This window comes from Neltuma alba, unplaced genomic scaffold (genome assembly GCF_004799145.2).
Source record: "Neltuma alba isolate B1F8T4 unplaced genomic scaffold, ASM479914v2 tig00002373_pilon, whole genome shotgun sequence".
NCBI classification, from domain to species: Eukaryota; Viridiplantae; Streptophyta; class Magnoliopsida; order Fabales; family Fabaceae; genus Neltuma; species Neltuma alba.
In genome coordinates this window covers 83,253-99,640 of record NW_021632836.1, presented here as the reverse complement: position 1 = coordinate 99,640, position 16,388 = coordinate 83,253, and the positions used below count along the sequence as shown (strand labels likewise).

The window sequence follows — 16,388 nt, the reverse complement described above, 5'->3', positions numbered from 1 at the left end:
AAAGAAATATAATCTGAACAATAACTCCGAACAATATAAATTCACATTTCACCCTCTTATGTTACAGGGAACATACCCAGTTATCCAAGATTTCTTTAAACTGAATACACAATTTGTTATACAGAGTATGGTTGTAGTCAATTAAGGTTGTTTAGATGTTTGATTATGTTCCATTTTGGATGAAAATCATATGAAAAGCTTGGTTCAATTCAGATCATGCCAAAATAACCTCCTTATTCTTTTAAATATATAATGGTATTAGTTTTTATTTTAATTTTTTATTATTGAAATTTGCAGTTAAACATAAAAATAACAATTTATGTTAAGATAATATATAATTTTGTAATTAAATTGTACAGTATAAAATAATTATGGTATATTTGCAAGCAATGACATTTTTTGACAAGACGCTGATATCTTCACATCAACAAAAGCGTAAACTAAATTTAATCGGTCTGCTTTGGTTTGATACAAGTTTTAAAGGGCAAAAATCGAAATTTGACCCAAATTTAGTCGGCTGGCAAAGCTACAACCCAAAGTCATAATCAAATTGAAAAAAAATAAAAGTACGGGATTTTTTTTTTTTAAAAGGTGTTTGTCATCCCCTCAACGAAACTTGAGGAATCAAAAACTGAATTGGATATTAAATCGGTTAAAGTAGTGGTTCAAAAGTTAGTAAGTCAAATTAAGGTTCAGTCGGGATCAAACCAGTTATATTAAAATAATATACTCCTCTAGTCTTTAATATAAGACCCATTTAACTAATTTGATTATATTAAGGAAATTAGGTAAGTTAGTTAATTATAAGAAATGTGACACGTTTTTTCTAAAATACCATAATCATCTTTCTTAATACTCTCTCTTCCTCTTTTACTTGATTATGGTTGAGAGAGTATCCATAGGGGTAACTTAAAAAAATTGATAAATATGAGAAATGAGTTTTATATTTAGGATCAAAACCAACTCAATAATCAGGTCCTATATTAAGGACCGGAGGAGTAATATAATTAAAAATAACAAAATACAACAATAACAATAATCACTAATAACAAAATACAAGAAAATAAAACAATAATTTGATTGTAACAATAACAAAGTATAAAAATATTGAGAATTTTGATCTTTATAATTTCTTAATAATTAAAATTAACAATCATTTATACCAAAATCATCATTAAAATTCATTCAAATTCATAATGATTGAGATATTAAAAGTTGGATGAGAAAAATTAAGATCAATAATAATATAATTATCTAAGTCGGTTCACTCCCAGTTTATCACCAGTTCAATACTTAAATCAAAACAAACCATTGATTGGTTTACCAATTTTCTGGTTCAACCAGTTGGTTTGGTTTGGATTTTTGCTCATTGACAAAACTTCTCCCAACCAAGGGAAAAAATTATCGATTTCCTCTCATCACGACAAACAGCCCTTAATATAATTTAATCGGGAAGAAATGATATATTTCGTAAGTGTAAGAGCAAAAACTTAACCTTCTTATTCCTTTTTATTAAAATTACTTTTTAATTTTAAACACAAACTGGCCCTTGCTTAATAATTTAAATCTCGAAAATTCATTTATTTAAACTTAAAAAGTAAGGATTTTTTTTAATTTTATCCTCGTTCTTAGAACAATTATATAGAAGAATTTTTTTAAAACAAGTTTTGGAAACCAAAGATTAAAAAATCTGTTCCTAACATTATTTTGAAAAACATATATAAAATAATGAAGTGGGACATAAAAGAATAGTTTGTTTTATTAGCAATATTGTCATTAACGAAAACAATATTTTATGTTTCTCCTCTAATTTCATATAACAGAACGTAACAAAATATCAAAAAGATATACTGATTGTTTTTGGTATTTCAGAACAAATTGTTTTTCACAACACATGACCGAAAATACAACTTAAAACATGATCTTTTAATTTTTTGTTTTTTAAAACAAAAAATTATTTTCATAACAGCAAGCCCTGAGTCTTTAGAAATTTCATGAATGCGAATTACAAGATTTTTTTTTTTTTGGTTGACCATGAATTACAAGATAATAAGTGATAGAGAGATGATGATAGACCAAATAATTAAGGAAAATTAATAAATAGATTATAACAGACTTGGAATTAGTCTGTAAGTCAAATCTTAAAGGCCTCTTCTTCAAGTTCTTGCCACTTCCACTGGCACGAGCAGCCCGCATTTTCAGCTCCTGAGATCATTTTGGCTTCTTCTTCTTCTTCTTCTCCCCTTTCCTGTGCCTTTGAACAACTCATCAACGGTTTCTTAGAGAGGCTGTCGCTGTGTGAAATCTGAATCTCTCTCTCTCTCTGCGCTAATCGTTACGTTGCGGGATGGGACGTGCGCTATCGCTGAGATTCCTAAACATTTTTCGTCCAAAGAAGCTCCGTTACCACCGTATCTCTAACTTTTCTGATTCCCAGACTCAACCTCTTCTCGAAAATCACAATCAGGTACGTTTCAGTGTTCTCTCGTTTCAATTTGTATCCAAATCATCTCACTCGACCTCTAATCTCAATCGATTTCAGTTTTCTGATATGAGCGGTACTGTACTTGGTTTCTCAATTGTTAGATTATATATGTAGCTTTAGTTTTGAATTATTTTTTTTTTTGCTAATGGATGAGGACTAAACTAGTGATTTGACTCTTGAATCGTTCTTAGTTTTTTAAGTCTTGAAAAGAAAACTGTTCAATTTGTTTGATCGTCTGTTATGATAAGGTTATGCTTTTTCTGTGTTTAGTTCAAGGAAGCAGAACTGGAACATGATGTTCAAGCCTCCTGGGAAAAATTATCAGCTCTAGAGAAGGGACTTGGAGCCTTCAAATCCAATCTTTCTAGGCTTGAAACGAAGCTCCAGATAAAGGTTTTAGTTTTTTGAGCCCTTGAAAAAGTTGAACCTACTTGATTATGGAATATAGTTAACTTCCTGGAAAGTTATGCAGATTTCCCGGGAAAGATACAGAAATGAGAAATTTTCTCTTATGTGACAGGCCGAAGAAGGCAATAATCAACATGAAGCAATCACAAGTCTTGAACAGAAGGTTGACAAACTGAAGAAGCGTCTTGATGATCAGATTATTTTAGCCCAAACTAAAGTATTAGTTTTTTTGCCCTTGAAAAAATATTGAACCTACTTACATGTGAACCTTTTTCGTTCATATATGAACTATTTTCCTGGAAAGTTACAGAAATTTTGACCGTGTGACAGGCCAAAGAAGCTAGTGATCGACAAGAAACAATGACTAGTCTTGAACAGAGGGTTGACAAGTTGAAGAATTGTGTTGATGGGATTATTCTGGGACATGAATGTCAGAAAAAGATGAACTCTAATGTGAGTTACTACACACAACATTGCTGATTATACCAAATTAAGAAAAAAATCAGTCATTTTGATTAATTTTTCCTATTATTTTAAAAAATAGGAAATTCTTAAACAAGAAGGAGCCACTATAACAATAGAAGAAAATAATAGCAATATGGAAAAGAAAGTTGCAGAGTTGGAAACCAGGGTCAATGAGATAACTTCTTCCATGATAGATATGATCGCTGATATATCTGAGCCTAAGGATAAATATTCTCCAAACCCTCAGGTAAATCTAGATAATAAATGAATATATAATAATATATTGTGTTTAATATCAATAATTAGATACACTTGATGAAAGATGGGGGTGGAGTGGAGGAAAACAAATAGATAGTTGTATTTTATAGTTGGTCTTTATAAAATTGTTGTGGCTTGCAATTAGGAGTTAGCCAATTAATAGTAATTTAATTTTAGAATCCATACTTTGCATGGAGCTCAAAATTAAAATTCATATAATTCATAAGTTTTATAAACAATATAATTTCCAGAGCTTAATTTACACACACACACACCATTATTGATAGTTTCTCTTTTGTAATGCAGGAGGCACTGACTAAAGTACCAGATATGATACAAATTTCTGAGAGTGATTTAGTCACACTATGCTTCTTAATTCTGGTTTTCATTGCTGCATTTATCATTGGTAAAAATTTGTAATCCTACTTAGTGCTTTTTTTTTTTTTTTGAAGTCTTGAGGATGTTCAAGTACATGTGCTGGTCGCTGGGTGAAATAACTTAGTTGTAAAAAATGTATCGTATATTGATATCTCCCCATGCCATACCCCTATCCTATTTACAAGATAGAAAAAAAAAAATTTGTCTTATTTATAAGTCACATTAAATTTTTAGCGTTAATGTACTACTTTATTCTAATTTATTATAATGTACATAATTATTTTTTAAAAAGCATATATATTGAATAGGAATAAAATTAGAATGTTGTTATGTTTTAAGATAGAGTTAATTATTTTTAGTCTTATTTATAAGTTAAACTTTAATATTTACAGGTCAAACTTCAGTGTTTGTAAATAGCTGGAACCAGTGAGTAATTATTATTTTTCTTATTTGGGGATCTGTATGAAACAAGCCTTAATTTCTAGTCCTAGGGCTCGGAAAGTGCGAGGATCAGGCAGGGGCGATATGTGTTGGCAAAAAACGAAAAGGAATTCACCCCAGCCCGATGTCCATTACACTAATAACGTTTTGTAGCCCAAACCCCATCCCATCTTGAAATGATCCATTGCCTCAACGGGCCAGCGATAATCCCAAAACCTTCTTCTGTTGCCGAAGATTGATTTTTTTTTTTGGAAAAACTATATTGGAGGTACCTATATTTTTTTCAATTTTTAATTTGGTACCTATGTGTTTTTTGTTCTTAACTAAATCTTTATTTTTCCTCTATTAACATCATTAATCCTTATGTAGAGACTAAAAATATCAATAGAACAAAGTTATAAGAGTTAATGTTGCTAAAAAGATAAAATTAAATGTTTAATTAAAGAGAAAAAAACACATAGGTACCAAATTAAAAATTGAGAGAAAGTATAGGTACCTTCAATATGGTTTTTCCTTTTTTTTTTTTGCTTTCACATCCAGTATCCTAGGACATGTCACCTTTAAGGCACATCAATGGTTTCAGACTAATCCGGATCACTAATTGTGGGCATCTCAAAGGGTGGGATAGCTGACCAGGAGATTTAACGCTTTTCATGTCCAAGATTTGATTTTGGTTTTACATTATTGCTAATTAAAATCTTATTAGTGAACGATCTATAAATACTTGTAAGTATTTTTTAAGCCTGAAATATGTCCTGGTTCTAATGAATTTTCAGGACTCAACTTACTTAAATTTTTTTGTATAAAAAAAACTAAAATTATAAACCTGTAAAAAAAAAATTATCAAGTCCTTTGGGACAAAAATAAAAAAGTTGAATCATAGCTTCCAACACTGATTTATATAATAAAGCAAACATCAATTGACTGTCCATTAACACTGATGTTTCATGAAAACTTACAAGTAAAAAGTCACGGGTTTGAACACATTTATAACTTTATACTATTAATGCCTACCTCTCTAACTGAAAAAAAAAATTACATTAATATGCTTATACCATTTCACTCCATAATATAAAATCTACTTAAATAATTTGAGTAGATTAAAAAACTAATTAAATTAGCTATTTATCAAAAATATCAATTAATCTTCCTAAAACTCTCTTTTAAATCATTGGCATTAAAAGTACTCATTGATACAAATTTTCTTAACATGCATAATCAATAAGAATAATTTGGAAAAAAAATGATAAGAGACAAAACAAATTAAAATTTTATATTTAGGATCAAACTCACTCTTAACTAGCTTTTATATTAAAAACTTTCCAATTAAGGCAGTCAAGAAAACCATAATTTATTGAAGTAAATAGTAGAATAGACATCAAAACAATCATATATTCTGACTATTCTTCAATCTTCAATACCAAAGCGTTATATGCCAATCCCTTGTACGATAGTAGTACCATGACTGAATCCTATATGCGAGCCTCCAATATCCAAGAATGCTAATGAATATCCCTATTGTCATCTTCTAGTATCTCAGCTGTCCTAGTTCTAACCGATTCATGAGAAAGGACCATGAAAAAAGAACTACCCATGAAACCTCTTAAATCACATTGAAATGATACAACATTCCTTGCATAATGAAAACTAATCCTAAAACCCATAGGTTATATGTTGTTTGGGAGGAAGATGAATCTGACTCTTTATCAGTAACACCCACAGGAAATTTACAACCACCAACCGAAGGGTCTGAAGAGGTTACCATTCCTAGGCCATCAAAATTGCAGCTTCTTGAATCTTGCATTTGCAGCTGATAGTAACTGTTAAAAGCATAAGAGACGTTACCTTTCGCGCCAATTCCATTACATGAACCTCCATAGTCAAGCGTTGTGCAATCTGCAACACTGCAAGCTAGTCTCATATGGTTGGCCACGGTGGTCAAGTCACTAGAAGGGCTTGCCACACACCACCTTGATGGAAGATACTGAACATTCTTAGCATTCTTCAGTTCTTTATTTCCAAGGCCAAGGTTTAATGGATACTTAACCTTCCCATCGAACGAGAATATTCCCCAGTGTCTTTCGAAGCTTCCCGGAAGTGTGCTTTTTGCACCTTCATCAAGCAGGCTGAAAATATAAATATCCATTGGAGAGGAATTAGGCCTCAAGGGTGTCCCTTTGTTACTTAGAACGTGGTTTACAAGGCCTTGGTTGAATACTTTTGCAGCTGTGATATTTGTCCCAATGGCTCCATCTGAAGGCCAACCGATTTCCCCAATAACTATAGGCATCTGGCCATAACCAAGTTTAGTCAACGCTGCCACTAAAGTATCATAGTTTCCATCAAATGCATTGGTGTAAACATTGGCACCATCTGTGACGGGATGAGTAGTTCCCTCAAAAAATGCATAGTCTTGGGGGAAATCTCCGTTGTCATAAAGGCTTAAAAAAGGGTAGATATTAACCACAAATGGGGAGCCATTGGAGTTGAGAAACTGAACAAGCTGAGTCATTATTTGAGTCAGCTCAGGACGGAACGCCCCTTGTGAAGGAATCGAGGACTCGTAGGCATCGGCATTACAAGGGACCACAATTTTTACATTACCAGCAAGATTTGCTTTGACTAGAGACTGTTGCAGATTGAGTACTGCAGGCATGACTAAGTTCTGAAATTGACCATTATAACTGGTCAGGAAAGGTTCATTTCCAACAGCAATGTACCTGTCATCAACGGCAGAGGGTTAAAAGGGCCTGCAGGAAATCAAAATTAACTCTCTTTAATGGAAATCTAGCTCTAAGCACAGGCCTTAGAATTAAAAAGCAGAAGGCATTTCTACTTCAACTTTCATCAGTTATTAGAGAAGGAGTTGTTATCAACAGTTTATCTGATTCCTTGATCCATTTGATGCCCGGACAATAAAGGCTTGTGAACTAGATCAAAAGCCATATGTAGTTACATAGCTTCGGATGTAAAGCTATTTATGTTATGCATCATATAAAAAATGTTTGTGTCATCACTATATATCAACTTAAATAATAGTAATAAGACGGAAACATGAGTTCCTTTTTCCACGCATAGGAAGTCTATCTCTGGGCGAAATAAGTGAAAGCACACAAACTTGACTACAAGTTTGCAATATATCTTTAGTTATGTCTAAATTCATTCTTGCAGCAAGCAAATACTTGTTTCATTTTTTGAAGTTGACAAAATATACAGTCAATTAGACTTAGTAACAAAACAGAGCTACTTCTTCCTCTGGTTTACTTCCTTCATTGAGGCTAGTAGCTCTGGAACAGAACTTGATATTATTTGATAAACGCTAAAGTTTTTAATAAATTTCCATTAGAGTTTTATACTGTGGATATAAATTCTGAGTAGTCGAAAATAAGTAATTAAGCTAAAGCTTGCCATTCAGAATCGACAGCTTTATCTATTTGCAACAAATCACGATATTATTTGCTATTTGATTGATTCTTACTCAGACGCTCAAAATAAAAATAAATGCTCGTCCAGCCTCTACCGATAATTAAAAAATGAAAAGAACAAAAACGAAGAAAACTCCGATGAAGATCAAATCATTTTGCATCTCTGGAACAGCTGAGCTCTGTAGCTCCAGGGAATCACAACTTTCTAAGAGCTTGTTTCCGCGGAGGACAACCAATCTAAAGCAGAACAGAGCGGCTCGTAATCATATGATCATAAAAGAAAAAAACAGATACCCTGGAAAGATCACCGGTTTACAAAAGAATTTCCGCCCAAAAAAAAAAAAAACCTGCATCCTGAACGGGAGAAAAATGGGAAAAAGATCCTTTTGAAAGATATTTTACTCAAAACTTTCGTCCATGTTTATGTTAAACGTAAAATCCTGAGCTATCCTCACTATCATCACTTCAAACGAAATCCTTCACATTCTTACACAACTTCTACCAGGTATTCAACACGACGGGAAGCTCAAAATCCATGTTTCCTAGACAACAACTCTAGACTCCTTAATAAAATTCCGTTAAACATCTCGGGGAAAAAAAAAAACAAGAAGGAAATAATAAACAAGAGTACATAAAGAAAGAAGAGACGAACCTGATAGAGACACCACCTTTGCCCATATAGGAAGAAATATTCTGACGAACCCACAAATCCGCAGCAGAAGGGGACGAGCTCAACAGAGATAACATCTCGTTGGGGATCCCAACCATTACCTGAATCCCACTTCCTTTCAGAGCCGTAAGAACATCTGCCTCCGCGTCGAACAGCTTCACCTTTGGGATATTATTGTCCTTCAAGAGATCCACCACTGTCGAAGGCCTCAGCCTGCGAAACGATACCGTTCCCCAGTTCACCCCTATCGCCGATTCCACCGTCGGAACTGACCTCCAAGCAAGTAACCAGAGAAAAATGGAAGTTGCCAATCTACGCTCCAACATTCTGCAACTCAAAAACGTTACTCTATGGGCTAAGGTTTCCAAAACTAAACAAGCAAGTTATTGATAAGAGAATTTGCGATGGAGAAGGAGACAATAACGGAGGCTATTAGAATCAACTCGGTGTGAATCGGAAGATGAAGAAGGGGTGAAGAGAGAAGAGTGAATCGCGCGGAAATGCGAGTGGTGTGTGTATGGCGAAGATGGCGCAGACAGAGCATGCTGGAGCTTCAGGAGTATTACTAAGCGGGATGTGCAGAAATTACCGAATTGCCCATGTCACGCTAAATGAAATGTCATTTCACGTTATCTTTAATATAAGAGTTTGTTTAATTTTTATTTTAATTGTAAATATAAGATCTTAATACACTTTATCTCTTATATTTATCATTTTTTTAAAAATAATTCTAATAATAATAGTAGTTTTAACTAATAGATTTGATTAATAAAAATATTTTAAAAAAATAATACCTATTTATTATAAATAACTAAGTTAACTAATTTTTTTATCTATTTAAATTAATATATTAGCTTTTATATAATAATGACAGGGGATACTACCATGAGACGCTCCTGTTTGCGTTGCTTTCTTCCTTCCATGTCGGCGCCATGTTGCCCCGTGCTCATCAAGCTCAAATGCTCCTATCCATGGAATTCCTTGTGATGTCGGTTTGTATTTTTTTTTAATATTTCTTTAGTATTTAACATGAGATCTATTAAAGAATAGATTGAAAAATTAAATAATAAATACAAAAGATAAAATAAATTGAGATTTTATATTCAGAATAAAATCTCACTTCTAATTAGCTCTTATATCAGGAATCAAATTAACAAGACTAATTAATTAATCATAATTGAATTATAAAATGTTGATTAAAATTAAGGAAAAAAATAATGTGACATTCAAGAGTGAATTAACAAGATACTTCTCCGTTCCTTAATATAAGACATATTGAACTAATTGATTAGATTAAAAAGTTAGGTAAGTTAGTTAATTATAAAAAACATGACATGTTTTTTCTAAATACCTTAATTATCTTTCTTAATATCATCCTTCTTCACTTACTTAATTATATTTGAGAGAGTATCTATAAAGATAATTTAAAAAATTGATAAATATAATAAATAGATCTCATATTTAGAATTAAAATTAACTTAATAATTAAGTCCTATATTAGATATCAATGAGATGAGTATTTATCTTTGGAGGCCTAATTGAAGATAACCTAATGCGTTGTTGTGTTTGAAGGGAATGAAGATGGATGGTGGCCATCAAAATTGGATCATTTTCATGTGATTTTAATTGGTCCAAAGCATCATGAAATGGCAACAGGGTCAAAGACATTGTGAGTAGAGAGAAGATATTCAATTGTTCAGGTTTAGCTCACTTGACACGTGTTAAGGGGATGAGCTTGAAGTTGATGAATTTATTAAAAAAAAAATTATAATTGATGCTTCCTAAACCATTGATTTTAAGACCTACACTTCTTTATAATTGTGGCCAAGGTCAAAAACAAGAAAAACAAAATCAATGCACTAGTGACTAGACATTGTACTAAAACACTTATTTCTTTTCAGCGTATCACTGTAAGTTCAAAAAAAAAAAAACCTATAGAAGGAATAAATAGTACTTCTTTGGTTTCAAATATGAAGCATTTTACTTAATAAAATTAAGAAAAGCCATTAAATGGTTGATATTTAAATAACAAATGGACTACATGTTAGTGAAGCATAATAATGAAAGGCAAGTAATTTTAATATATTTTTAAATTTTAGAGACATTTTCGGTAAAAATATATTAGTTTTCCTTAAAATTTCATAAAGTATCTTATGTGTTGAAACACTTAATTTTTATTGAAAAAAATCTAATATTTAAAACTAATGTGGTACTTTTTTCTGTTTTCAATATAAGAGTTACGTAACTAATTTCATGATATTAAAAAAATTAGTTAAATTATTACTTATAAAAAATATGTTTTGATTTTTAAATTATTTTTTAAATCATGTATTAATAAAATATAAATTTGAAGGCAAAGAGGCAGCAGTTAAATAAAAAATTTTAAAAAGGAAGCATCACATGGTGAAAAGGTGAAACGGACAAACAGAGGTGCGTTCAGATTTCCTAGTAATTTTTCTAATTGTGGTCATAATTATCATATTTTTACATCTAACCAATCATCATCCTCCAGATATAACAAGGCGGCCGCAGATTTATCATTTATATGATAATAATTTTGTCGTTTGGGGGGACAGAAAGAGAGTGTACGACGGAGAGAGCAACAAGTAGCCGTAGGCGATTGGAGTCGCGTCTGACTTCGGAATCACGCCAGCCGCATCGGATCGCTTCCCTTGCCAATTGGTCCTCTCTCTTTCTCTCTCATCTCATCCTCCTTTTCAACTTTTTTTTCTTAATATAAAATCTAATTACTAAATTAATTTTAATTTTAAATATATCAAGTAAGTAATAGGAAAGATCTGAAAAAAAATAATTATGACATTTTAATCTAATCAAATTAATTAAATAAGTCTTCTATGAAGAAATGAGGAGTGTTTCTTAGTTTCATACTCATCAACATATAAACTATGATCCATGACTAAACCCTTTTCTCTTGTATGTTGCATCATCGGAAAGATCAAGATTAAAAAAATTTATACTAACTTGTCAATATAAGAGATAGTTAGATATTTAAATATTATACCCCATTTTATTTGTCGTCCAATATGTAATTTGTTCTTTAAAATATCTTTTTGTTATACATGTCAAGGGGTTGTAATTTAAGGATAGTTATAATTAAAAAGAGTACTTTAAGAAAATCAAATCATATTTATTATAAATAACTAATTCAACTATTTTTAATCTATTTAAATTAATTAAATAGCTCTTATATTATTTATAAGAGATAGGATTTTATAAAACAAAACTATTTCCTATGAATATTACTCCTCTGATTTTAAACTAAGATCTATTTTATTATATAAACTAGATCTTATTTTAAAATCAGAAAAATATTTTACACACCACAATACGAGTATATATTTATTGTAAAAAGTTCAAAAGCAACTACAACCGAACACAACATAACTTTTCTAAGACACAGATCATCTATCAAGGAGGTTTTGTATTGATAATCTTCAATTAGAGTATATTAATATGATAATTTTTATACTATTTTCATTTAAATAAATTAATCCCATAAGAATTAATTGAAAAATGTCTCATTTATTTTAACATATAGTATTAATTTAATTGCAAAGTAATATACGCTATTTGGGAAAATAATTGACCTGAGTCGAACTATTTGACTATAAATTATATTTTTTCTTAGTTAAATATCCTATATATTCAACTTTTAAACACATGAATTTTAAGAGCATATAAATTCGTCAGTGATACTCCTCCAGTTCTTAATATAGGACTTAATTTTTAAATTAATTTTGATCTTAAATATAAGATCTATTTATCACATTTATCAATTTTTTTCTAAATTATCTCTATAAATATTCCCTCAACTATAATCAAATAAGGGAGAAAGGGAGAATATTAAAAAATATGCTTATAGTGTTTTAAGAAAAACATCATTTTTATTATAATTAATTAACTTATCTAACTTTTTTAATCTAATCAAATTAATTAAATAAATCTTATATTAAGAACGGGAGGAGTACTTCATTTGCTTGTCATAATTATCTTTCTTATCATTTGAATCACTTTAGCTAGGGACGTTGGCCGACTTAATTATCATTTGAATGAGAAAAAATCAAAATATAAGAGTACTTTAGCTTCTGGTCCGAAAAAAAAAGAAGTACTTTAGCTAGGGACGTCGGCCGAGACGCCGAGTTAATTACCGCAGGAAGTTGCCATAATTTGTTTTCAATGATCATAGTATGTTATTTTCTATTGAATAAAATGATTGACTCCTTAAAAGTACACTTTTCTTTATTAAAACTAAGAATTAAGAATATATGCTAAGAAAATTATCTTAATCTTATCCTTAGGTCATTACGGTGTCATTCACTAAACTTGCCTTTGTGCCCTTTAATAAAAGTTCATATGCATCCGAATCAGATACTAAAAGCCCGTTTAATACGAAACATTAAAAATGAAGAATTGAGATTGAGATTGCAACTGAAAAAAAAAATCATTAAAATAGTATTTAGCATGAGTAATTGCTTCTTATATGGGATTAGCCAAACCTATGTATGTGAAATTGGAGAATACTATGAGGGGAAGTGGTATTCCCTAATCTCATCTCTATAGGTTTGTCTAATTCCATAGAACAAGCAATCTTTTATATTAAATACTCTTTTAATGAATTTTCTCAATTGCAATCTCAGTCCCAACTGCTCATTTTTAATGCCTCCTATCAAACATAACCTAAGATCTCAAAATTAAAATGCTCTAATGACGGGTCCCAATATGCTTTAGACTTTGAAAGAATTAGAATTAATAAGATTAATTAATATTATAATCCCTGTCAGGAGACTCACCCACCACAGTTAGGTGAACGACGCGGGTCGGATCCATATGTAGTTGGAGCAAAGTTCTGGTAAACTGGGTGGATAAAAAAAAAATTTATAATCCACGCAATTAATATCCTTCTTATCTTCAATACCCCCCCCCCCAAAAAAAAAGTGTCAAGCTATGACCTGTTCACAAAGGCATTTTGTCTATATCTTAGAGGGTCCTTTTGTCCTTCAATTATGAAAGAACATTTGTCAGATTCCTATTGAGCATCGAACCATTGATTTAGATAAGATTTTTAGCCGAATTTATTACATTCAAAATTTAAATTAATTGTTGGAACCTTTTGAAGTGACCTTAGCGAGTAAAAACCTACTGATTACTGACTACAGGTGTGTTTTAGAAGATAATTAGAAACAAAAAAGGAAAGATAATTAGACTGAGCATAGCACGATAGTGGAAATATGACCTCTTTACACTTATGGCCCAATGACACTAAGAAGCTCTCTTAATTTTTTGAAAGAATTACAATAAAATTTCAAAAAAATAAATAATTACTAAAAAGTCTTAATAACAATTTAAATAGTTTGGAATAACAAATTCAAGAGCAGGAAATACAACTTTAAGGACTTATTTTGTAATTATTTTTTCCGTTCAAATCTTATTGTAAATCTCTGTTGTTATGAATATAATATCTTTATGGATGTCTATGTATCTATCATTATCTCCCTTATCTCCTAGTATCTTCAATATCTTCTATTATCCCCATTATCTGCAATTATCTTTTATTATTATGTTATCTGTAAATTCTATCAAAGATGTAAAGCTGTAGCTATAAATAGAGACCATGTATAATGTATTGAGTATCCTTGAATGCAACGAGAAATACTCTCTCTTATTAATATTCTTTTCTTCTCTATTATTCTTCTTTATTTATAACATCTGTAATTTTTTCGCCAATTATAGGTACTCTTTTTTCAAATGTATCATTCACCAATTCAATAACTTGCTTGAGTATCCTTCTTGGGAGGTGTCTATGTATCATGTTAAAAGTATTTTTTTATAAATCGGGATAAATTTTTATACATATTTACTTCATATATTGTAAAAATACTTTTAAAACCATAGTTTGAAGTTATTGTCTATCGTTGGCCTCTATGGTAGAATCAATCGAGGGCTTGAGAAGCGGTGGTTTACCCTGTGGTGGTATCTAAACATTTTTTTTAGTTTCTCTTCATATTTCCTACGTAGAACTAAAAACCATATGCTCAACTGTTCTCACTAGCGTCTTTAGCAACCTTCTCTGTATATGTTTAAACTACATTAAATGATTTTCTACCAATTCCCAGAGTTGAATCACATGATAATATCATGAACGTACGTTACCAAAAAGCAACATAAGCTGAAGTCTATCGACCGCTTCCCAGATTAACATCACAGGACTGGAGACCTAAATAAATCATTTCTGTACCTGCCAATTTACTCATCCACGGAAGGCCTTCTTTGTATAATAAATATTATTCCTCTTGTCTTAGATATAAGATCCTTTTTGTAGTGTAATTTACACTACAAAAATGGTCTTATAATTTACACTACAAAAATGTCTTATATTTAGAACCGGAGGAGTTCCTTCAGTTATTGATATAAGAATTCATTTAACTTTTATTTTAGTATTAAATATAAGATCCTAATCTATTTTGTCTCTCATATTTATTCTTTTTTCCTTTCAAAATAGTTCTTATAATAATAATAGTTCTAATCAATATACTTAATTAGCCATGATATTTTAAAAAAGACAACACCTATTTATTACAAATAACTAAATTAATTTTTTTAATCTATTCAAATTAGTCAATTAGCTCTTATACTAAAGACCAAAGATAGTATTTGTTCAATAATCATGAAATACCTCTATTATATAGTTAAAACACCATTTTCAATAACAACCTTTTACATTCTTTCCCATAAAAATTTAAATGAACAAAATATGCCCATTTTCGATTCATTATGACTTAGACATTTCATACCTTGAGTGACGGGATCAGAGCATAAACCTCTTCCAATGTTTCTGGATACACCCTGCCAGTCACACGTCGCTGCAGTTCAAGATTTTTTTACTGTCAATAAGAACCTCCGCATCAGGGACACCAAGATCTGTCAAAGGCCTAATCGTATACTCAAGGTTCGAACAATATGTGAACATTATGAATAAAGAGGAAATTCACATCCAAGCATTAGTACTATTTATTCACCTATTTGTTATCGTTGTATAGATGTTTTTTTTTTTGAGACAATCCTATTTGAGGCACTGTCAGGCACTAAATGTGAGAACCTCTTCTTGTAATAATTCAAACCTTAGTTCATCACATTGTAAGGGACTTGCCTCTTTCACTAAACCTAACCCTATTAGTAGCTCTCTTGCGTGTTTTTAAAATATGCCATTGTGTACCCCCTTGTCCTGTCGTCCATGAGTTCAGTTGGCGAAGAGGTCAGATTCTCTCACCAAAGAGAGGAGGTTTGATCCTGGGAAGTGCTACTTTGTTGTGGCTCCAGTCGTGGCGTTGAAAGAGGCATATTCGAAGCCAAGGCCTCAACTCTTAATATGTGGTGATCCTCCACGTGAAGCTCTCCCCGTCTCAATTTAAGCTAGGCACTGGGTAGGATTGGGGGTTAGTTTTCTTATCCTTAGATCGTGGGTGAACACGATCCCTTTCCTAAAATTTTATTTCACCAAAAAAAAAAAGACATTGTGTGTTCAATCTCTTGATGAGGCTGATGAAATGGCCCCAAAAATAAATAAATAAATAAAAATTATGCTTATTCAATTTTTTTTATAACGAGAGAAAATGAATCATACACACAGTAATACTCTTTTGAAGCATTCTCTATAAAACGTATGACATGTAATTATGTAGAAAATTAAAATTTGATTATGTTTAGTATAATAATTTTGTGAAAACTTTTTTTTTCTGGTGGTTGAATGTGAAATGAGTGATATATTATTCTATTTGTAAACGATTAAATAAGGATAAGCTTAAGATAAAAGAATAACGATTGAATGACCCTCACTTTT

At 31.1% G+C, this 16,388-nt stretch overlaps 1 protein-coding gene and 1 long non-coding RNA gene across 2 annotated transcripts; one reads left to right on the top strand and one right to left on the bottom strand.

Annotated features, from left to right (window-relative positions):
• The first annotated feature begins 3,561 nt into the window (after positions 1-3,561).
• LOC114722872 (uncharacterized) lies at positions 3,562-4,203 on the top strand. Its single transcript, XR_003738189.1, has 2 exons — positions 3,562-3,605; positions 3,923-4,203. It is a non-coding gene; the product is annotated as an uncharacterized LOC114722872 (long non-coding RNA).
• A 1,558-nt stretch (positions 4,204-5,761) lies between these two features.
• Positions 5,762-8,865, bottom strand: LOC114722842 (glucan endo-1,3-beta-glucosidase 5-like). Its single transcript, XM_028908962.1, has 2 exons — positions 8,513-8,865; positions 5,762-7,155 (listed from the first exon to the last, which is right to left on the bottom strand). Exons 1-2 carry the CDS (start codon positions 8,854-8,856, stop codon positions 6,039-6,041), a joined length of 1,461 nt encoding a protein of 486 aa, XP_028764795.1. The 5' UTR covers positions 8,857-8,865; the 3' UTR covers positions 5,762-6,038.
• Positions 8,866-16,388: the final 7,523 nt, after the last annotated feature.

What these genes read in the sequence shown, in the direction of transcription:
- LOC114722842 (XM_028908962.1), bottom strand. Translation starts at nt 8,856, where the DNA reads ATGTTGGAGCGTAGATTGGCAACTTCCATTTTTCTCTGGTTACTTGCT. An exon ending in AAAGGTGGTGTCTCTATCAG is followed by an intron (nt 7,156 to 8,512) that starts GTTCGTCTCTTC and finishes CGTTGATGACAG; the next exon opens with GTACATTGCTGTTGGAAATG.